The sequence below is a fragment of the Drosophila simulans genome, chromosome 3R (genome assembly GCF_016746395.2).
Source record: "Drosophila simulans strain w501 chromosome 3R, Prin_Dsim_3.1, whole genome shotgun sequence".
Lineage (NCBI taxonomy): Eukaryota > Metazoa > Arthropoda > Insecta > Diptera > Drosophilidae > Drosophila > Drosophila simulans.
In genome coordinates this window covers 14,686,407-14,707,496 of record NC_052523.2, presented here as the reverse complement: position 1 = coordinate 14,707,496, position 21,090 = coordinate 14,686,407, and the positions used below count along the sequence as shown (strand labels likewise).

Sequence of the window (21,090 nt, the reverse complement as noted above, 5' to 3'; positions counted from 1 at the left end):
ATCGATAGCACTGGATAATATGGAAAATAGCTAGATGTAGACAAAAAATATCCAAGCAAGAAATACGGATATGTCACAGGTGACTACGATGCAAATTGACAGTTGTATTGTTTGGATAATTTCAATTACCTTCGGTCTTTGTCCAAATTATGTTTATCCCAGTATGTTTACATTAACTTAAACTTAAATTGTTGCACCTGTTTCTCGATAATATCGCATGCGCTCGCCAGTTTGCACCAGCTGTTGCGCCAGCTGATCGCCCGCTCATGCGCTGGCCACACCGCCAGCATCCAAACAAACAGAGCAGCAGACACCCAGAAAATCGGACACATCACCGCGAACGAGATCTTGCTGACGTGCGACCAGATGCAGAGCCCTGCCTTCGCGTACCGGGAGCACGCAGAACACTCGCCTCGCGTCATGTACATGCGCGACTGGCGATCTGCCCTGCGGACGCCCACGTACCGGATTGGAAATCGGACGGTACGATTCAACTATCACTTCGCCCTGCTGATCGTTTGCGCCTTCGTACTCGTCCTGCTCTTCTACTTTGCGCGCCAGGGATCGCACTCCTCCTCCGATGGCTACTGGCTGCGCCGCAGTGTCACGGATGCCCGGAGTCTGGACAATGGTGGTGGTGGTGTGGTCCAGGTGTACAATGCCACATATCCGCTAACGCAACCCATGGTGCTGCGTGGCGGTGTGATAAACTACCGGATAGCCATGATTGCCGATTTGGACACCAGTTCCAAGGTGAGCAAGGGCGATGGGAGCAGCACGTGGCGTAGCTACCTGAAGAAAGGCTACCTTACCTACACGGTGGCCAGGTCAGAGATCCAGATTAGCTGGGATGACGGGGCGCCGACAGTCCTCGAATCAGCATTTGCCCTTAAGGGCCGCGGAATGGAGCTCTCTGAGCTGGTGACCTTCAACGGGCGCCTACTCACCTTCGACGACCGCACGGGGTTGATATATGAGATTGTGAATGACAAGCCCATTCCCTGGGTGATCCTGCTCGATGGAGATGGACACAGTGCCAAGGGCTTCAAGGCCGAATGGGCCACAGTGAAGGATCAAACGCTATATGTGGGCTCCATGGGCAAGGAGTGGACGACAAGTGCGGGCGATTTCGAGAACAACAACCCCATGTACGTAAAGGCAATCACTCCGTCCGGTGAGGTGAGGTCGCTCAACTGGGTGGACAACTTCAAGCAGTTGCGCCTGCAGTCGATGCAAATAACATGGCCGGGCTACATGATCCACGAGAGTGGAACCTGGTCAGAGGAAAAGCATCGCTGGTTTTTCCTGCCTAGGCGATGTTCGAAAGACAAGTGAGTAAGCGTGTCAGCCTTTAAATCCTTAACTTATCGATTTTCTTCGAAAGATACAACGAAACCAAGGATGAGCACATGGGCTGCAATGTCCTGGTCTCCGCCGACGAAAGCTTCACGAACGTTGAGACTGTACGGCTCGATCCTGAAAATACAACGCCCACGCACGGCTTCTCTAGCTTTAAGTTCTTGCCCGGCACCGACGACTCAATAATCGTGGCTCTTAAGTCGGAGGAGCTGAACGGCAAGACGGCCACCTTCATCACAGCCTTCGATATTACGGGCAAGACGCTGCTGCCCGAGACGCGGATCGAGACGGACTACAAGTATGAGGGCTTCGAGTTCATTTAGCTCGCAATTCCACGCCACCACACTCCACTCTACTTCGATCCAGGTGCTTCAGTTTTAAGCGTGTACATATTGTATTATTGTCCCATACGGTAAGCTTTATATTTATAGTCACCTAGGTTAGACCAGAGATGCTCATCTGCCTCATGAACCGTGACTCCTTGTCCCGTCTTGTACCATAGCACAAATCAAATTTTAGTTTATTTTTATTGAAATTGAAATATAAAACGTACAAAGCCGGTGGCAAACTCAGAAAAGCCCTGCATCACGTTTCTTTAATCTTCGCATCCAATCCGGCCACCACAAGATCGGCCTTATCGATGCGCCCCTCGCTGGCGCGAACCTCCAGTCGATCGGCGTTGTGGTTGACATTCCAAAGTTCGGGTAGAAAGCGGGGCTGCATGGTGTGCAGAAAGTGCTCCCGCCACATGCGCTCCAGCTCCACCAGTCCGCCGAAATGATCGCGATATTGCTGCACCACCCGCTCGCCGTGCTGACAGTAGTCAGAGTTCTCCACACGATATTCCACGCGGGCTGCTTGTCGCAGGAGCTCATCTGTGATGTCCGTTTGATCGGAGTAGTAATCGAGGAGAGTCTTTTCCATTTCGGCCTTCTTTGCAGCCGGTATTTTCGCGCCATGGTGAAGTAGTGCCTTGCCAGCGGATTGAACGCGTCTGCAAATAATAAAATATAGTTCATATTCAATGAGATAATTTACTTATTTAATTTTCAATGCATAATTTACTTTTGTTTTTAACTAAGTTAGTTTTGAAAATGTTCGGCATACTTACTTGAGCTGTGGATCATCGTGGTACTTGACGGATCCGTCTTCCTGCTTGAAAGGAGCTTCGCACTGGACGGCCAGTTTGCTGCGAACCTTTAGATCCGAGATGTTGCTTAGCTGGTGGCAGGTAGGGCACAGGAGCAGCACATCGTGGGAGGTGTGAGATTTCATGACCAATGGGAAGTGCTTTCTGTATTCCCGTGGTACCACGTTCTTCCGAATGTACGCATCCCGGTCACCGCACACCACGCACTGGTTTTCCTTGGGAGTTTGATAGAAGCGGCCCACATCTCCGACCGCTCGACCCGCTGGCTCGAAGTTAAGACGTACGGTGAAGGGCTCTTCGCTTATATGCGTGCCCAGATTTTGATTGAGATACCAGGACGCCTTGCGCCTGTCGATGGTGCACAGAAGTTCGCCATCGGGCGCCTGCAGCAGGCAGTTGTCGTAGAAGTCCTTGGTTCGGGTAGCTATTTGTCGGTACGGTTGCTTCTTGGGCACCCATTTATTGCTTTTGGATTGGGTGGAGCCCTTTGAACGAGTTACTCCACTGCCGGTCGGGTTGAGTGTAAAGCCTTTCGTGAAGTCCACGTCGAGGAAGGGTTCGAATTTGTTATGCATGCTATTGTCGTTCAGTTGGTTCCGTTGCCAAAAGTGTTTTGGCTGCAGATCCCTGCACAACTTCTGATAAATGGCCACCGCCATTAGTGCGTCGTTGGCAGCGTAATCAAGCTGTTTTGGCTCCAAAGTCTTGGCCTCCCAGTTGGAGCAGGCCAGGCGCCAGTGCTTGTCCAGTGTATAGTTCAGATGAGTCTTGGATAGCTTTCCCAGACCCTCAGGCTTGTGGCCTGCCATTACGCAGAGGAAGCGCAGATCCAGTGTGCTGGCCACGCCCACTCCATAGTCGTGCGAAAGTTTCATGGCATCCTCCTGGGGTGCCACGCCCACTTTGATCACGTCATCGTCCTCGAGAAGCTCCCGCAGATCCTTGGGTATTTGTTTCATATGGCACAGTCGAAATAAGGCACATAGACCCCGATGGGAGCTCAATTGGAGCAAGGCCACTGGTCTGCGGCTGCCGCCCACGGTGATCCACTCGCAGTCGAATCCAAGGACTTTAAAAGTCTGGCAGTGACTAATAGGCAGAATATATATATATTTCCATTGTTGTGAAATTAAAGTGCTCTCTACTCACTTCTTCAGTTCATTCAAAACACATTGCGTGGCCGGATCCTGGACGGAGTTGATCACTTCTATGCGTCTCTGGGGCACGAGGCTGCCGAAGGACCACACGCGACGCAGTGGACCCAGCAGTCGCTGCCTGTGCCGCACCAGGACGTATACCAAGCCAACTCCTGCGGCCAAAATCGCCCAATTTCTGTTGGTGGCGACTGCCGATTCCCGAGTCATTGTTCTCCTTTCGGAGCTCAGCAGCTGATTGGCTGGCCTGCCAACTTACGTTTTCACTTACCGTAAAAGCCTGTCTAAAAAAGTTTCGGAATATTTGTAACGGCAATTTGAATGTGATACGCCAAAATAATTAAATAAGTAAATTTTACAGTTTTAATACATTTTAAGCCAAACTAATTTTGAATCTTTCAAAAGCTAATAAAATATATCGAAATAAAACCGTTAAACATGTCGAGCCGTTTAAAAAGGTGGCATTGTTGGCTGGACTAAGTAACTTCGGGGTGGCAACTCTGGCCCACAGGGTTTTCCGGAATCTCCATTCGAGAAAAGAATTGAAAATGTTTAATTAAACGCAGTCGGAGCGTGCAAACAATGAATAAAACTCAGTGAAACGGGCGGCGGGGAAACGATGTGCCAGTGAAAACGCAGTAAAGGCGGCAGCAGACAGCGACACAGCGCGTAAATAAGGAAGGCAGTCGAAAGAAATCGATTTTTCAGGGCAGGTGGGCCACCATTCGACTCTCCACACTCATACACACATACTGATGCAAATCCCATTTGCAGGATGCTGAAACTTTGAAGGAATCCAGAAACTGTAGAGAAGAAACTCCCAGAATGCCGGAAAACCTGGAGCTGCAGCAGTTCCAGGAGGGCGCCCCGCCCCCAGATCCCGCCCCCCGTTGGCTGGAGCGCCTGCAGCGTCGATTGGGCGCCGACTGTCCCTACTTGGGCATCCTGCTGGCCACGCTCTCCTCGCTCTTCTTCTCCCTGTGCTCGGTGATTGTGAAGGGCCTGGTGGACGTGAACCCCATGGAGCTGGCCTCGTTTCGATTTGTCGGAGTCCTGCTGCCGGCACTGCCCATCCTGATATACACGCGACAGCCGGTGTTTCCGGAGGGCAAGAGGGTGATACTGCTGCTGCGCTGCTTCATGGGCACAACAGGTCTGATGCTCAGCTTTTATGCTTTCCGACACATGCCCCTGGCGGATGCGAGTGTCATCATCTTCTCCACGCCCGTTTTCGTGGCCATATTTGCGCGCGCCTTCCTCAAGGAGCCGTGCACGCTGTTCAATGTCCTGACCATCAATATGACATTGCTCGGCGTGGTCCTGATCACGCGGCCACCCTTTGTGTTCGGTGACACGGCGGAGAGTGAGGATGTCGCTGGAAAGACGTACGACATCTGGGGACCAGTGGCCGCCATATCATCCACACTCTTCGGAGCCAATGTGTACATCCTGCTGCGGGCGCTCAAGAACCTGCACTTCTCCGTCATTATGACGAATTTCGGTACTATCGCTCTGGTCTACACGTTGATCGTTTGCGCATCCATTGGCGCTGTGTGCTGGCCAAGCTGCGGACGGGATCGCTGGCTGGTCGTTGTACTGGGCGTGTTCAGCTTCCTAGGCCAGATCCTGCTCACTCTATCGCTGCAGATCGAACAGGCCGGACCAGTGGCCATTGCTCGCTGCGCCGACATCGTCTTCGCCTTCGTCTGGCAGATGCTCTTCTTCGGAGAGACGCCCACCGCTTACTCGCTGGTGGGAGCGGTGATGGTGATGGGATCCGTGGTTCTGACGGCCCTGAAGAAATGGGCAGGCACCCTGCCACGCGAGTCGTCGCTGCGGAAGCGATTCAGGCTCATCCTGCTGGAATAGTGTGGTTCCAGAGCAACTAAAGAAGTTCGCGGTTTCTCCCTCGTCTTGTCATCGTTCTCACCCAATCCCGGCCAGCATCAGTGGCCGGCAGCAAACCCAGTTCATTCATCGTAGACTCTACTTATATCAAGGCTCAGATCGTAGATTAATCAAAATATATAAGAAGGGACGCGTGATATCCACTCCACTCATAAGTAAATACTCGTAGTGCGTGTTTAGTTTAGCCAATTTCGCCGATTTGTTGTTTTGTACATTGTTATACATGCTTAAAATACGATAATAAATACAACTTATGAGTAAAATAGAAACAATTTATAATTTGCCTTTGAATTTCGCGCTCTTCTACATGCAAATTTTCATTGAATATTTATATAATTCATTGAAATAGTTATAAATAAAATGAATCAAATTTCAAATCTACAGGAACACAACATTTTACATTACATTGTAAAAATTCCGTTACATGTAGAATACAGACGGCGCGACATCGATACATCGATTGCAGAATCAATTTTACATCCACCTCTAGTTTTTCGTTTGTTTGTTTGTTTATTATTGTTTATGTTTATATTCTCGAAGCACACACACTCGAAAAAACAGAGCAAGGAACGGAAACAGAAACGGAAGACAAGCTGAGGGACTAGAAGCCCAAGTCGGCAATAACCGCGTCCAGTTCGTCCTGCAGATTGGTGGCCCGCGATCGCACCTGCACAATTTGATCCTGCAAATTGTCGACGTTCGCCTGGAGCAGCACATTGCACTTCTTCATCGCCGCGAACCGGCTCTCGTGCTTCTTCACGCGCGGCTCCACATTCGCCTTCTTCGCGGAGTTGGGCGAGTCCTGCGGAATACAGTACAGGTAAGCTGGCTGAATAGTTAACGATTATCTGGGGCTAACTCACCTCTGGCTCGGACTCGCTGCCCGTCTCCGCCTCACTTTCCTCCGATTCGGACTCCTCGGACTCGTCGTCGGACTCCTCCTCCTCCTCGCTGGCATGCTCCTCCTCGGCCTCCTCTTCGTCCTCGTCCTTCTCCTCGCCGTCCACATCGTCCTCGTCCAGCTTCATGGAGGCAGCCATTTTCTGCACCTCCTTCTCCAGCTTCTTGAATTTCTTGTTCTCCTCCCTGTCAACCAGAGTTGTTTTCAGTTTAAGAATAATACTACACATAACAATTTCTACTCACTTGAGGATGCCCTGGTTCTTCTTCATGGCTTGCTTGAGGGCGTCCTTCTCCTTCTTGGCCGCCTCCTCTTTGACCTTCAGTTTGGTGAGCTTGCTGCGCAGAATCTTCAGCTCCTTGCCAGAGCGACGCTCCCTGCGCTCCACCTTCTTCTCCTCCGGCTCGTCAGGATCGCTTTCGCTGACCTCAGGCTCCAGTTCCGGCGAGCTATCTCTCCCGAAGTTGGCATCGCTTGGTCGACGCGATCCGTCCAAGGATCCACCGCCCTGCAGGCGCAGTTAATGAAAAACGGAAAACGGGAAAGAAGGGATACACACATTGGATTAGTGAGGGCATCCTTGAGCGTGGCCTGATTTTACCTGGTGCCGTGCAGCATGGTAGTGGTCGTAGTGGAAGCAATCGTCGTAGTCGTCGTCGTCGTAAGCAAAGCAATTACTAATGTGCGGTCTGTTAGTGCTTGGTGTCGCCTTTGCAAGAGAGCGTGAACGGGTTAATCGGTTAGTTGTCGCGTAGTGCAAGAGCAAAGCATCCAGGGTGATAGGATTCGGGACCGGACGTGTCCTAGACGGGTCATAACACCGCTTTGGTCTGGGCGGAAGCGGAATGCGGGTAGCGGGAGTCTTTCATGCAGCATGCGTCCGGCTGTTGGCGTTTAAGGTCGTCTACACACGAGATCTTTGGACATTGTTTATAGCTCTCGTTTCTTTTTGATTAAGATTACATTTTTGAATGTTTACCATGGCATGGCCCGGAGGTCCATATTTGCTTAAAGAAAAATTCTCCAATTTTTTGAGCATTTTCCTAGAAACTTGATTTTGTTTTGTCTGGAATTGTGTGCAAGCAAACAGATAGCATAGGTAAGGGATGAAGGCACCTTACTTGAAAAGTATGGCTTCCGAAATGAAATACAAATCGAGCTTTGATAAAACATGGTCAGTTTTGAATTTCATTTTTCGGTTTCCCTTGTGAATAATTTTAATATTCTACTTTTTTGATTCCTTTTCAACTACATGCTGTCTGCTGCATGTAGTGCTTTAAGTCTCGTGTGCAAACCGTTTTTAAGAAGGAAAAAGGCAGTTCTTGGGGGAAAAACAAGGTGTATCCAGGGGTAATCCTTTCCCAGACCCATCCCACATTTGTGTCAAGTGTTGTCAGCTGATCTGTTTCTCTGGCTACAGTGGCTACTAGGGACAACTAGGGACAAATCTAAGGCGGAGTCTACGTATTGCGGTGGCTTCGTTAGCTGCTCCCGTCTACTTGCCGCCCTCAGCGGACGCAGCGAGGCGACGCCGGCGACACTAAAAACAAGAAAGAAGGACTAGCTTCGGAGTCCGACGCTTGGCAAACCCTTGGAGATAGTTATGTTGTAAATGGTTGTAATCCGAAATCCTAGTCTCAACTGACAACACTTTGAGCAGCATCCCAAAAACTATTACCGTACCCAATCTGCAAACGGACTCACCTGTAAAGCTGCTGCCAACTTGCGTTCGAGCAACTGAATCTGGCGGCGCTGCTCCTCGATCTCCGTCTTGGCCTCAACCAGCTGCTCGGCGGTGCTCTGATAGTTTTGCTCCACCTCCTTGGACACCTTGCGTGCGTCCTCCACCTCGCGCTTCAGGGAGTTGACGTAGGTCTGTTCGGCGGTGGGCGTGGGATCCATGGTGGCCACAATCACATTGGATCCGTACTCGAGATTCTTTTCGCGTGACTTCTCGCGTTCTAGTTCGGTCTCTAGGGTACGGATTTTGGCCAGCAGCTTTTTGTTCTCGCGATCCTGCGCCTCGCGGTTGCGCAGCTCCAGTGCCAGCATTTGTTTGGTGCTCTGCAGATCGTCGCGGATCTTGTCGATGTCGTCCAGCTCGTCGGGACTCTCCTCGTCGATGGACATGGCCGATACGATGCTGGGCCGAGATCCTCCGGCTCCCAAGGCCGTGGCACTGCCCGGTCCGAGTGCATGGCTGCTGGGCGCCTCGCTGAGCATGTTGATCTTCGACTGCGACTTCTGCAGCTGCTCCTCGATGGTCATCTGTCGTCGGAACTTGCGCAGACCGTCCAGCACCGGCTTGCTGCGATCGTTGGTCTTGGTTGGCTTCAACTTGATGCCGCCCTGGATCTGTTTGAGCAGCTTGTTGTGCGAGTTGCCCTTCTCCGTCTCGTAGATGAACTTGTCGTCCAACTTGGTTATCGACTTGCACGTCAGGATGGGCTGAGATCTATTTGGATTTGAATTGTTATAATAGACATTTTGTTTGGTTGCTAGTACTTGTCCACATAAAAATTTGTTTAAAAGTCATTAAAATTCGCCGGATAAAGTGGCGTCAACGCAGTAAGATGCTCAAGGTACTCCTGTGGCCTTAAATAACTTCAGTTTTCATTCCCTTTTTAATTATCGGGAGTATTGCAATCGGTAATTACTGCACAGCATGCGGACCTCACTCACCTATCGTTGCAGGCCACATGGCGCAGCTTCTTGCCGCTCTCCACCTCCTTCATCATCTCGGACCAGTCGGGGCGCCTTCGGGGTCGAGTCCTGCGAATCGAAGCGAATCGGAATTATGGCCATCCTGCGCCTTCAAGGTAAAAGCTATCCCGATGCCAGGATATTCGGGTATGCAGACACTGGCGGACACTGGGTCAGGGTTCAGGGGTCAGTTGTCGGTGCTTCCACTCACCTGAGCTTCTCGAGGGTCTCCTTCTGTGTGCTGCTGAGCACTCTCTTCTCACCGGGAGCTAGGGGCGGGGGCGGCGGTGGCGGGGCCTTGGGCACCAGCGAGGGCAGCGGCGGCGGGGCGGGAACTGCAACAATAAAACACGGAATGCACCCAAGTGGGCGGCGGTTATTCTCTGGCCGAATGGTGGGTGGGGCACTCGCTGCAAGTGGTGCAAGTGGGCGCGAGGTTTGGTCGTTGGGCATTAGAGCAAATCGCCGGGCGCTGCGTGCACTCGCGGTTATTAAATATAATTTTAATTTAATGAGTTTGCAATTTGTGTCAGTTGTTTGTTGTTCTTTCGGCTCCCGCGGGGTTCCTTAGTCCAACCGCCAGAGGACTCGCCACCCCAGTATTTAGCTGTGCTTTGCGAGCAAAGTTGCACCATACATATCAATACAGGGCAAAGAGAATGGAATGGATGGGTTTCCACTCCGAACATTAAGGGATATTTATTTCTTTTCGGTTTTTTTTTAAAAAGCTTCTGTCTCTATCAATTCCCCAATTGAATAAGTTTAAAGCTATTTTCAGCTTTTCAGCTAGTAAATTTTAAATCACTTAAATGGCAATCTTAGGCATATCTAAAATTTTCCTTACAAACTATTATGCCAGCTGGATTATACATTTTAGAGAATACATTTTGGGAATTGTCTAGTGTTTTGGAAAATGTCAGTTCATCATTTCGCCTTTTAGCCAAACACAATATGAATAGAAAAGGCTTATAGTCTGTTTATCTAAAGTTTCGCCTGGTGTATGGGGGGTGCTCCTAATAGGATGGGAGCCTAGACACATGGCTGTCTCTGTCGGAAGTTGCAGCAGAGATTGAAAAGTTAGTGCCTGCCTCCGTTGCGGCCTCCGCCTACGCCTCGTCCACGTCTTCGTCCTGCTCCCCCGACACCGTCTTGTCGTGGAACGTGGACCTGGCTTTGATGGTGTTTTATTGCCTTAACACCATTCAATTCGGCTCACTGGGGGCGGCCAGTGGTGGCAGCCAGGCGGGTGGCACAAAACTTTGATTGCATTTTTTACTTTGTCGGGTTTCGCTCGACTGGCTGCCGCACTCACTAGCCAGGGTTTTAAGTTAGTTTAAACTCTTCTGGCTGGGACCTTTTTCCGCCTTCGCTTCATAGTATTTCTTATTCGTGTTCGTCTTGGTGTTCTGTTAACGAGGCCAATTAGGATTGGCAGTGTGTGCGAGACACAAAGCGCCTTGTATCCAGCCAGCCAGGCAGCTAGGCAGCCAGCTGTTTCTAATAAATTTCCGCTTAAATTGTTGGCCTAACAATCTTCACTTTGGCGAGGCAGTTGCTCTGATCCGGCTACCTCCCTCTGTGACCTGCACTCCAATCGCTCGCCTCGCTACTTGGCCTCGTAATTAACAATTGAAAAAGTTGGCCAGTTTCGATTTCTTCGGGACTCACACACAGGCTTGCATCAAGATGGGTTTCTTTCATAATTTTTTATCGAATACTTTGCATTCCTTCATGCTTTTTCCTTTCGGCTTGTTGTTCAAAAGTGTAAAAGTCAAACAACAAAAAGAAGAGGGAAACAATGAAGGCACCACCACCAGCACCATCACCAAGTGATGAAAAGCTGACAAATCTGTTAATTAGCTTTGTTTGAGTGAGTCCTGGCAGGAAGCAGGGGCAGGAGATTGGATGCCTTTTGGGTGGGTGTGGGTGTGTGTTACCAAGGCCACCACCGCCCGGGCCTTATCCTTTGTCTGAGCTCCGGCTCCGGTTCAGTCTGCCTTCTCCTTTTTCGGTTTTCCAGTTTTTCGGTTTCTCGGTTGCGCCTGGCTGGATCTGCACTTAATCTTTAAGTGGTTGGCTGCCTTTTGCGGTGCATTAGTATCCGAAATACCTTACGAAACCCCCTTGAGCTGAGTGAAAAGGAGGTGGATAACTTGGCCAAGCTGAAGAGGTAATGAAACTAATCCGAACTCGTGTTACTTTGCCGAATAAAATCAGAGCCAACGACCAACTTGATTATTGTCTAGAGCTGCTTCACCTCAAGCTACCGATCCAGCAGCTCCTCATGAATTGTCCCCCCATGTCTGCATGTTAATGAACTGCTTCCAGGGGGGAAGAGTAGCTCTGATTAAAATACGTGGTCAACTTTTCGGACAGCCAATTGAGGACGCGTTTAGTAAGTTGCGCTCAATTCGGTTTAGTAATTTATGGACAAAAGCTCTCCCCCTAACCACTAAACCCGCCCTCGAACCCCTGGCAGTTATCCTAAATCAGTGGCAAACAAAAGTGGAAGCGGGCAAGAAACAAAAGAAAGCACAACAACATCACGCGAAGAGAAACGAGGCAAGGGTGCCGGGCAGATAAAAGTCTTCATTCATTCATGTCGACAAAATTATTTCTTATTTAAATAAAAAGCAAGCACTGCCACTGCCACGACTGAAGATGAAGAGCAGGAGCAGGAGCAGGTCCTGGTTCTCGGAGCTCCCAGTTGAGATGAGGCTACCCACTTAATATACCGCAAAGCCCGCACTTACGACGTCGCAGAATGAATAGCGGGGTATGTAAACATAAATTTTGCGAGCTCACTCTCGGTGAGGCATGGCACCCTCCTCATAAAGCCCCCTCCTGGCTCATTGTGTTATCATCAGCGGAATATTCTATGCATGCACAAATGTTGCCGTTGTCATTGAATCAACCCGGAGTGTGGCGTGTGGAGTGTCGAGTCTTCAAAAACTGGCGAACCCCAGGCAACTGGAGTGGGTGAAGAGAATCTGCTGCTGCTACAGGGTACTGGTTACTGGTTACTACTTGCTGGTTACTGGTTACTGGGAAGTGGAGTCCTGGTCATGGACTGCTGCCAGCCCAGCCGCCCGATGAGTGACTTCCCAGCTTCCAGGCTGTGCTCATTCATTGTCTGCCGGGGCATGATGAAGCACCGCTCAGCCAGCTCATATATTTCATGGCGCAGAATGGTAGGGAGTCGTTCCCCCAAAGCTCCTCCGTATGATTAGCGTTTCTGCCTTGGCCGGAACGCTGTGCGAAGGGGCTAGCCGGGGATTACATGGGGCTTTTTGTAAACTATTTGGAACCCGATTAGCTCGGAAATGATGCTGTTGGTTCACCGCAAAATTCTGAGTATTTCTCTAGGATTTTACCTCGAAACCAAGTTCATTTTTCTCTCTTTGAAGTGCAGTTTAAACTTATATATTTTATATATTTTTGGAAGCCGCTTAGGTATAAACGTTTTTATTCCATGTTGTTCGAACTCTGTAATGTTTTCCTTTCACAATCATTATTAGCCCTAAGATAAATACTGCTCAAATTTAGAATTTAAAGCAAAGTTTTACTCCAAGGATAATTCTGGTTTATTTTGCAGCATTTGTGTAATATAAGCTGTAACCTCTTTATAAATTAGATATCATATTATTTTGGAGCTTACTTTGTTTACTTTGAATACTTTTGCTGTTTCCGCTGGGCGGTAATCTTCATTTAATTTCCTTTGTGCCTCCGGAGACGAGCCTTAAGTCCAATTAGAAAATTCAATTTCAATTTGGATTTGTTGTGGCGTCGTTTGGGGGACACTAATCCAATTATGCAGTCAACCATTTCATTGTCGCCCAGTATAATTATGGCCAACAGCAATTGGCCAATATTAGCAAGTGTGTGTGTGCCACCGTGCTTTGAACCATTTTCCTTTACGTCATTTTGACCACGCTACATCTAAATTTGAAAGAGCCTAATCATCTTTTATGCTTCACCGGGTGGGGCACACACAGAAAACCCAAAATGAAAATCACCCTCACCTATTGAAAGTCGACGTTTCTAATGACGGGGACCCTAGTCTGCACCACCACCAACACCACCCATCGCTTGACCCTGGAAAACCACGCGACGAAGAAACAAAAAAGAGGGCCAAGAGTTTCCCAAAAAAAAAAAAAAGAAAAAGAAGGAAGGAAATATGGGGCGCAGCCGTTACATGTCTCGCATCTACAGAGGGATACATAGAGATGAGGCTCATTTAAATAAAAGAAAATATTTTTCGTCCTGCCGCTTTTTGTCCTTTGAAGACATTCGAGCCTCTTAAGAGGGGAACTTGCGGCCAGCGCCGTCTTTTATTTCGTTTTGTTTTTTAGTGGCGGATATTTGAATATAAATGGCGCATTTAGTTAGACTCTATCAAGCTCAATCCCATATATCTTTGGCTGCTTTCGGCTCGCCCCTCGCGAGGATTCACTTCCAATTGGAGTCCGAGTTGCCTTTTATCATTCGATAGTTGCCAGTTTTTTTTTTTCCTTTGGCGGAATAAAACTTAAACGACCAGGACGCTGGCCGGCCGTGTCCTTGTGCCTCCCCACCATTCCTCATCTGGCTTTAAAACATTCCATTTTATGTTGTAGTTTTGACAGAATGAGCAATAATCATGAATTTTGTCTTAGACCATAAAAAGAAGCCCACTCCACTTCGGACCCTTCCTCTCAAGATTTCACCCGAACACATTAAATAAATGTTTGGCCCTCTTTTTTCCTAGTGTCCTTCTGTGCTGCTCCCTTTTTTTGTTATTTTTTTCGCTTCTGTTTGATAGGGTGACAGCTTTAAAAAGGACGAACGATGCTCTGTTTTATTTTTGGCGGACATCGTTTTTTGGTCATTTTATTTAGTGACCTCTTTGGCTAGTCTCCGCCTCTTCGATCCCTTTTGTTTGTCGGTCAAGATTAGGAGGCATTTGCGGTCACGTTATTGCCCACTGATTAGGTCGGGCACAAAAGGCAAGTTAACTGCCTCACACGTAGGCGTAGCGGTAGCGGTAGCCGTAGCGCTAGCCGTTGCCTTAGCCCTTTCACCCAACCCATTTGGCCAGATCCTAACGAGCTTTTCACTTCATTTTAGTTGCCTGCCCCAGGGGAAAACTGGAGGCCTGGCCCACGGACACGGGCTTTCTGCAATTCAATTTTGAGGCCAGGTGACAGCATGCTTATGCAACATTTGGTTGCTTTGTTTTTTGAAAGTCTTGCCCCTGCCGCCTTGCCGTCAATCGAGCCCAGCCTCGCGGCAGGAAAGTCCATTACAGAATTACAACCTTCTCGAGTGGAGAGTGTGTGTGTGTGGCAATAAATACGGAATTAGAGAACATTTGCTCCGGCGTACCTTTGTGCTGTTATGTCGAACGCCCTTACCGACGAGCGGATGGATCCTCGCCGGAAAACGAGATGGTTGCCCAAATAAAACCCACTCGCAACTGCAGTCAGGCAGGGAAACACTTTGCGCCTCTTTCGGCTCAATGCACAACACTCACTAAAATTTAATAAATAAAAAATGATATTTATATTGCTTTATAGCCTTGTTTTTCCCACTGTTCGTTCCTCCGTTGTGCTCGTCCCTTGTCTGTGTGCGCTTTGTGGTTTTTGTTTGGGCGAAACATTTTGATGAAATATTTTTTACACATTCATTTCAAGTATATAAATTCCCATATTCCACCCATACGAGTGTGTGCCTTCTGCATACAGACACTTGCATATCGTATATTTTCCTGCGTTTTTATAAATGAGCAGGCAGCGATGGTTGTGAGCGACAGGTTACAGACATTGATGGCAGCGTGAAGCTGTATTGGCCGTTGGAAATTAAATCTTACAATGGAGATTGATATCTTGACCAAACTAGTTTCATTGTTTCTGCTTAAATGCCCACTGGTTTAAAATGTTGTGTTTTTTATGGCGGAAATATTTGCACTATAGCTATCCCTTTTAAAAAGCATCTCACTTTCAGGAAATAATTGAATATTGAAGTGCATCGGCTTTCATGGCGTATGCGTAATATTTGCAAAAATGCATTTATTAAACGATAGATAAGTTGAATGCAATCGCAATCTTTTGTGTAATTACAAAAGCGCATTTTTGAAAACAAATAAATGGGATATATTTAATACTAAATGTGAAATCAAAGTAGAAAATATAACTCATACGCCCCATGAAACCCCTTAATGTTTATTCGAGCGTTAAGCTTATGAAAAATATTTGCCAAAAATATCTTAACTGTGACACATCTAATCTTTTTTAAAAATATTCTCACGTTCCCATCCCCAATGCGAATTTTTTTGCACATATCGCTCATCCGCCATGGTGACGCATTATTTGTTTTGTTTGCTGCTCCTCTAGTGGTGGCCTTGCCTTTTGGCCAGGGCCGACGAAAATCGGAGAGGCAGAAAGCGTAAAAATATAAAATATATATCCCCACAGCCGTCCCCAACGTAAATTAAACATTTCTGGTTAGAAATTAGACATTAAAGAAGCAGGGGCAAAAATTTACAGCGCTTGTTGAGTCGATCCATTCGCAGAGGTTAATCGGGTTAATCCAGTCGGGCATCGGGTTAGGTTCCATCACTGGAGCTGACTCCGGATCGGATCGATCTGGATCAGACAACTTACCGCTCTTGATGCTCGGCTCGCGCTTTATGGACGCTTTGCGTAGGGTCTTGGTCGTGAACTCGGGCTTGGGCTCCTCTTTCGGCTCCTTGAGGAGCTCATCGATCTTGGGTACCTTCTTGAGCACGGGCCGGATTTTGGCCAGGTCGTCGGTGCTCTTGCTGGGCAAAGGCTTCTCCTCGCGCTTGACATGCCGCAGCTTGGGCTTCTCTAATTTAAAACGTCGCCGCCGGTCGCGCTCCTCCTCCGTTTCGCCCTCCTCGGCCTCGTCGTCGTCCTCGGTGGCCATCTTTTTCAAGGACTTATCCCGCTTGACCACCACGCTGCGTAATTTGGGTTTCTCCATGGTAAAACGTTGGGTCAACTCACTTTCCGGTTCCGGCTTCTTGTTGACGGTGGTGGGTCGCAGTTGGGCCGCCTTCTTCACGTGCTCGGGCACCTTCTCGTCCACGGTGGTGTCCTCTTCCTCACTCTCCTCCTCTTCGGACTCGCTTTCCTCTTCGCTTTCCTCCTCCTCAGACTCGGTTTCCTCTTCGGTCTCTTCCTCCTCCTCGCTCTCTTCCTCCTCCGAGGAGGATTCGGGTGGTGGTGTCGGCTCCTTCTTCTTTTTGAGCGCAGAAGTGGTGGCTACTGGCTTCTTGGGCCCCACAGTGGGCGCCACTTTCTTGACTGGCTCCGGTGCCTTCTTGGTATTAACGGGTTCTGGTGTCTTCTTGGCCGCCGTTGTGCTTGTGGCCAGTGAAGATTTCTTTACAGGCTCTGTCGTCTTCTTGGCCGGTTCCGGGGTCGCAGTCTTCTTCGCGGCTGCAGTCGTGGTAGCAGTTGCTTTTGGCTTGGTTGCAGTCGACTTTTCTCCATTTTCCTTTGCTGCCGGAGTGGCGGTCGTCGTCGTCGCTGTCTTCTTTGCCCACGGAGTGGCAGTGGGCTTTGTGGTACTGCTGCTGGCAGTGGTGCCGCCGTCGTCCTTCACCCATGGCGGACGGAACGTGGTGCGTCCGCCGGGCGCACTGCTTGCGCTGCTTGTCCCCGCACGGGGCGTCACAAACGGCATTTCGTAGTCGCTTGAACTGCTTGCGGTCCGCCGGACTATTCTAGACTATTCCCTCTGGTGGTTTCTATTTTTTTTCCGGTGTTATTGCTGTTAAATTCTCCAGGGCCCGATGTCGTCGCCCGTCCGTTCGCACACTCTTTTTAAATAATTTGCCGTGAATTCTTTGCTTGTTTTTCCCGCTTCTCTTGGCGTTGCTGCTGATGAAAACACAAAACTTTGCACATTAGCACCGTCGGGGGAAGTTGTCCGAAAAAGTTCTTTCATTCAGATTTTCCGTGATTTTTTTTCGTTTATTTTTCTATTTGTTTTTTGATTTTTTTTTTTTTGTGTGTGTGCCTCGCCTTGATAATTCTATTTTACGCGTATTTCTTTTCTAATAGATTTTTATGTATTTTTTTCGTCGCGAATTTGTTGCTGGGAATTTTATTCGTGGTCCGTTGCCGACGATGAGCAACAGCTGTTTGAGATACTTTCAATCCGATTCAATTCATTTCAATTCGTGTATATTTGGGTATGTTTCATTTTGAATTTTATTTTTAACTGAATGCGCTCATTAGCTTTGCTGGCTGTTTTTTTCTTGTTTCTGTCGCTGTTTCTACTAAGAGACAGAATGTAGGCCTTTGTGTCATAGTCATGGACAGGAACATTCACAGATGCCGAATGTGATGGAAATAGGAATGTAGAGAGGATGTGGGGATGTGGGGATGAGGGAGTTCGGCAATGGGGACCGGGACAAATGCATCAACAAATCCCAACTGAGTGGAATGCTTTTGCAGGCTCTCACAAAAACGCCTACAGTTGCAGCCAAATGTTTAAATTCCAGGATATTTATAGCAATCGATAAAATCGAGATCCTATAACAAGGTTTCCTTATACGCTTTCAACTTGTCAAATAATTTGAATAATTTTAACGAAAATGTTGAAATGAAAATGCTTTGGAATTGTTTACTTTCCAGAAAAGTATTATATGCCGAACTATTCAACAAACATATTGTGCCATTTGCTGGTGATTTCAAATATTTATTTCATACGAAAACCAATTACGATCGAACGAAAAATGTGTACATATAAAATGAATTTTAAATCAATTACTCAGGGTCGAGAAAAGTTGTAGCTTGACTTTATGCTGATAAAGTAAAGTGCAGAAGATGGAAACTATTCGTTCTTGCTGAGTTTTCTTTGGCTCGCGATTTTCCTCCGCCGTTTCGCTATGTATTTATAATGACCTCATTCCTGGCCAAATTGTAAACAACAATTTGCAACTTTTCCTGCTCTAATTGGGCAAAAGGATAGCGAAAAATTTCTCCCGCTTGCCACTGCAACTTTCCGTGACCACTATTATGTTGGCCGCCACTGTGCTGCGTGAATGTCCAGCTAAACGCCTGCGTATGTGTGTGTGTCCGTCCGTTCTTCCCTCCGTCCGTCCGTACATATGCACTCCAATAAACAGCACAAACAAGAAGAACAACAGCAACAACAGCGGCGGTGTATGGGAATAGAGCAACAAAAACAATAACAGAAACGATTTGCTCTGCCACTAGCTGCGATATGTAAAGGCGAAAATATTTAATTTTAGGTTCTTTGTGCCCGCCGCCGAGAGTGGAAAAAGTGGAAAAAAGTGAAAGATACCAGCGGTGAGAGGAGCACCCAATTGGGAGAGACAAAACGGAACCAAATCGAAAGAATAAAAGGAAACATACATATCTCTGGCGCTTTCGTCTTTCGCCTTTTTTTTCCATTCACTTTGTTTTGTTTTTATTCAACTGGCTCGTTTCACAAAGTAGACAGAAAAACGTACACAAAACTGGTTGTACGGACGAAAAAAAAAGGCCAAAAATTTGGGATAGAAGGGGCGCTCTCGGGGGTCAGAATGAAATCCGAATTCGTTTCATTCCATTGCCATTCCATGGCCTGGTCCAAAACCATCCAAACCCCCTTCGGCGAAGCACATCCCAACCCCCACATCCACCATACTCATTTCCATTCCACTCGTTTGGGGCGATTGCAAATTTTTTGGCCGTAGCGACGAACACTTTCTCGGTCTTTCCTGCATGGAGGCGTTAATTAAACATGACATGCAAATAAAAATTATACTTAGAAATACAGTCAAACTTCCATTGCAGGAATAACGGACGAAAGTATCCTTTCCGACGTCCATTTGGTTGCCTATCTGTCTGTTTCAATTTGCTTTAAATGCATTCTAAGCTGTTTCCACTCGCAGCTTAAGCGATGCTTATCGATTACTAATTAATGGATGGTTGGCACTTGAATCAGATTCGTAAATTAGATCCATTAACCATTTAAGTGTATACGAAGCATGGGTAGTTATATTGAAGTACGACTGTATCTCGAAAATGGCAGAGGATTCGAGAAGAGAGTTAAGGCGAGGACGAAACAAAAATGCAATTTCAATTAAAATTGTTAATGAGACTGGCTAATTTGACGCGAAAGTTTTGCGGATCTGTGCTCGGAATGGCAACTAACAGCTAATTCCCGGCCATATTTCATCCTAAGATTGCCTGTCAACAAAAGTGCTTAAAAAAAATATCGGACGGGATATTTTGGGAACAGGCCATTCATAACGCCCCTCCAGAGAGATTTATTAGATCGATTGGCCAGTGACAAGAGCTGCGCATTTCGCCGCCCAAATGTACACGAATCTTTGTATGTGGCTATATGCTATATTTTTGGATATTTCACGGATTTTTCAGATTTTTATTATGTGTATTAATTGGTTCATTCGCGCTCGCTGCAGTTTGCGTCGTTGTACTATATATTGCACAGATATATATCCATATATATGTTGTATATCTCTTTGAACTGTACGTGTGTGCTGGTTGGGTCAGACACCCGCACACCACCACAACCGCAAAGCACACACACACACAACCGCACACCCGCACACACACACAGCCACGAACTCTGGGAGTGAATTTTCAGCAGCGAAGGCAACAGTAGCGCCTATGACGGCGTTTCAAAAACTAAATTCATACATTTTCCAACGCCACGGCGATGGGTGAAAAATTTGAAAATTTTCCCGCTCGCTCTTCGAATTCCTCTCTCTCGGGGGATTTCGCTCATTATCTCTTCGTCGTATTTCGGTGAGCACAAAATGAAGTGAAATGAAAATTTTGTTGACCGACAGAGGCATATTTTTAGCATCTTTTTCGATATCGGCACGGGCTGTGGGGGTTTGGGGGGGTATGGGGCGGATCCACGGCGGATCCGATTGACCTTATGGCAGGTGCAGTTCAATGGAATTATTAATAGCCGGCTATTGGCTATGTGGCCCATGTGCCCCAAGGATACAACCCCCTCGATATCCGCTCATCATTAGGCGCCTCTTATCAGCGCCTCGCATTCAATGGACCGCAATTACGCAAGTTTCTCGGGCGGCGTGGGCGTCGCAGCTAATTTCAGGGGGAGGTGGGTGGTGGTGCGTCTTACCCTGTGATAGAAACCACTCGTCTAGAAAGTCCAAACCCATTAGTGCTTCTGTTCGATGGTCCGTTTTGTCCCAATGCGTTAGTTCTCTCCGAATCGCTTTCAATATTTACATTGTCTACCAAGTGGTTGCTTCCCCGTTTCACTCGCGTGTGTTCCACATTTCGGTGGAGCGGTGCAATCGATCGATCGATCGTTTGATCAGTGCGTATCTGTATGCTGGGGGCCCCCTTATCGATTGGACTAGGGCTAGACTAATTGATTGGTGATGATACTGATGAACTGTTGATATAAACTGAATCAGTGAGTAAGCCTCTTATCACCTTATCAACGGAACATTATGTATGCCATTTGCATATCGAGTTTCCAGAGGAGTGTTCGATTGAGCTAATTGAATTTTCATAGCATTTTCGAATCGCTTTCGATAAAAAAAACTTACTGAGTTACTTACTGCCGCCGAAATCAATCAAATAGCTGCAACAGAGCGAAAACAAATGATTAAAGTCTATGCCACTGCCGCAAATATTTATTTAACGTGCAATGTAGGTTATCAATGGCATGTTTTCAAATATTTTATTTTTTATACACATCTGCGCGAAAGCACGCCACTAATTGTTTTGCCTTGTCAGCATCAGCCGAAAAGTATGCCAAATTAAACGGCAAACATTCCCGCGCACACAAAATAGCCGAGAAATTTCCGCTTAAACGGGCCATTGCAATTTTTTCTTTTTTTGCTGGCCGTTTGTCCATCTAACAGCATTTCGGCAATATTAATTATATAT

At 47.6% G+C, this 21,090-nt stretch overlaps 5 protein-coding genes across 14 annotated transcripts in view; 3 read left to right on the top strand and 2 right to left on the bottom strand.

Annotated features, from left to right (window-relative positions):
* Positions 1 to 98: 98 nt before the first annotated feature.
* LOC6728520 (apyrase) lies at positions 99 to 1,936 on the top strand. Its single transcript, XM_002103829.4, has 2 exons — positions 99 to 1,331; positions 1,385 to 1,936. The coding sequence occupies exons 1-2, from the start codon at positions 367 to 369 to the stop codon at positions 1,680 to 1,682; spliced, it is 1,263 nt and encodes a 420-aa protein (XP_002103865.2). The 5' UTR covers positions 99 to 366; the 3' UTR covers positions 1,683 to 1,936.
* LOC6728519 (exonuclease 3'-5' domain-containing protein 2) lies at positions 1,868 to 3,981 on the bottom strand. Its single transcript, XM_016176985.3, has 3 exons — positions 3,659 to 3,981; positions 2,471 to 3,598; positions 1,868 to 2,353 (listed from the first exon to the last, which is right to left on the bottom strand). The coding sequence occupies exons 1-3, from the start codon at positions 3,871 to 3,873 to the stop codon at positions 1,945 to 1,947; spliced, it is 1,752 nt and encodes a 583-aa protein (XP_016035176.1). The 5' UTR covers positions 3,874 to 3,981; the 3' UTR covers positions 1,868 to 1,944.
* A 134-nt stretch (positions 3,982 to 4,115) lies between these two features.
* Positions 4,116 to 5,847, top strand: LOC6728518 (solute carrier family 35 member G1). The gene is made up of 2 exons (XM_016175146.3): positions 4,116 to 4,376; positions 4,438 to 5,847. The coding sequence occupies exon 2, from the start codon at positions 4,489 to 4,491 to the stop codon at positions 5,530 to 5,532; it is 1,044 nt and encodes a 347-aa protein (XP_016035175.1). The 5' UTR covers positions 4,116 to 4,376; positions 4,438 to 4,488; the 3' UTR covers positions 5,533 to 5,847.
* Positions 5,848 to 6,058: 211 nt separating this feature from the next.
* On the bottom strand, positions 6,059 to 20,468 carry LOC6728517 (DNA ligase 1). Of its 10 annotated transcripts, none has more exons than XM_016176977.3 (9): positions 19,786 to 19,868; positions 15,817 to 17,058; positions 9,387 to 9,510; positions 9,155 to 9,244; positions 8,177 to 8,927; positions 7,074 to 7,181; positions 6,718 to 6,980; positions 6,435 to 6,657; positions 6,059 to 6,373 (listed from the first exon to the last, which is right to left on the bottom strand). In XM_016176977.3, the coding sequence occupies exons 2-9, from the start codon at positions 16,862 to 16,864 to the stop codon at positions 6,173 to 6,175; spliced, it is 2,808 nt and encodes a 935-aa protein (XP_016035167.2). In that variant the 5' UTR covers positions 16,865 to 17,058; positions 19,786 to 19,868; the 3' UTR covers positions 6,059 to 6,172. The 10 variants fall into 10 exon arrangements, with proteins under 10 accessions (XP_016035167.2, XP_016035172.2, XP_016035174.2 ...); XM_016176982.3 differs by having other exon boundaries at positions 15,817 to 17,061; positions 19,786 to 19,862; XM_016176984.3 differs by having other exon boundaries at positions 16,183 to 17,061; positions 19,786 to 19,861.
* Positions 6,264 to 21,090, top strand: part of LOC27207266 (trichohyalin) — a 28,295-nt gene continuing 13,468 nt past the window's right edge. Inside the window, exon 1 of the mRNA XM_016182989.2 lies at positions 6,264 to 6,391. The gene's annotated coding sequence lies outside the window, so the exon portion shown is untranslated. The remainder of the gene's footprint in view (positions 6,392 to 21,090) is intronic.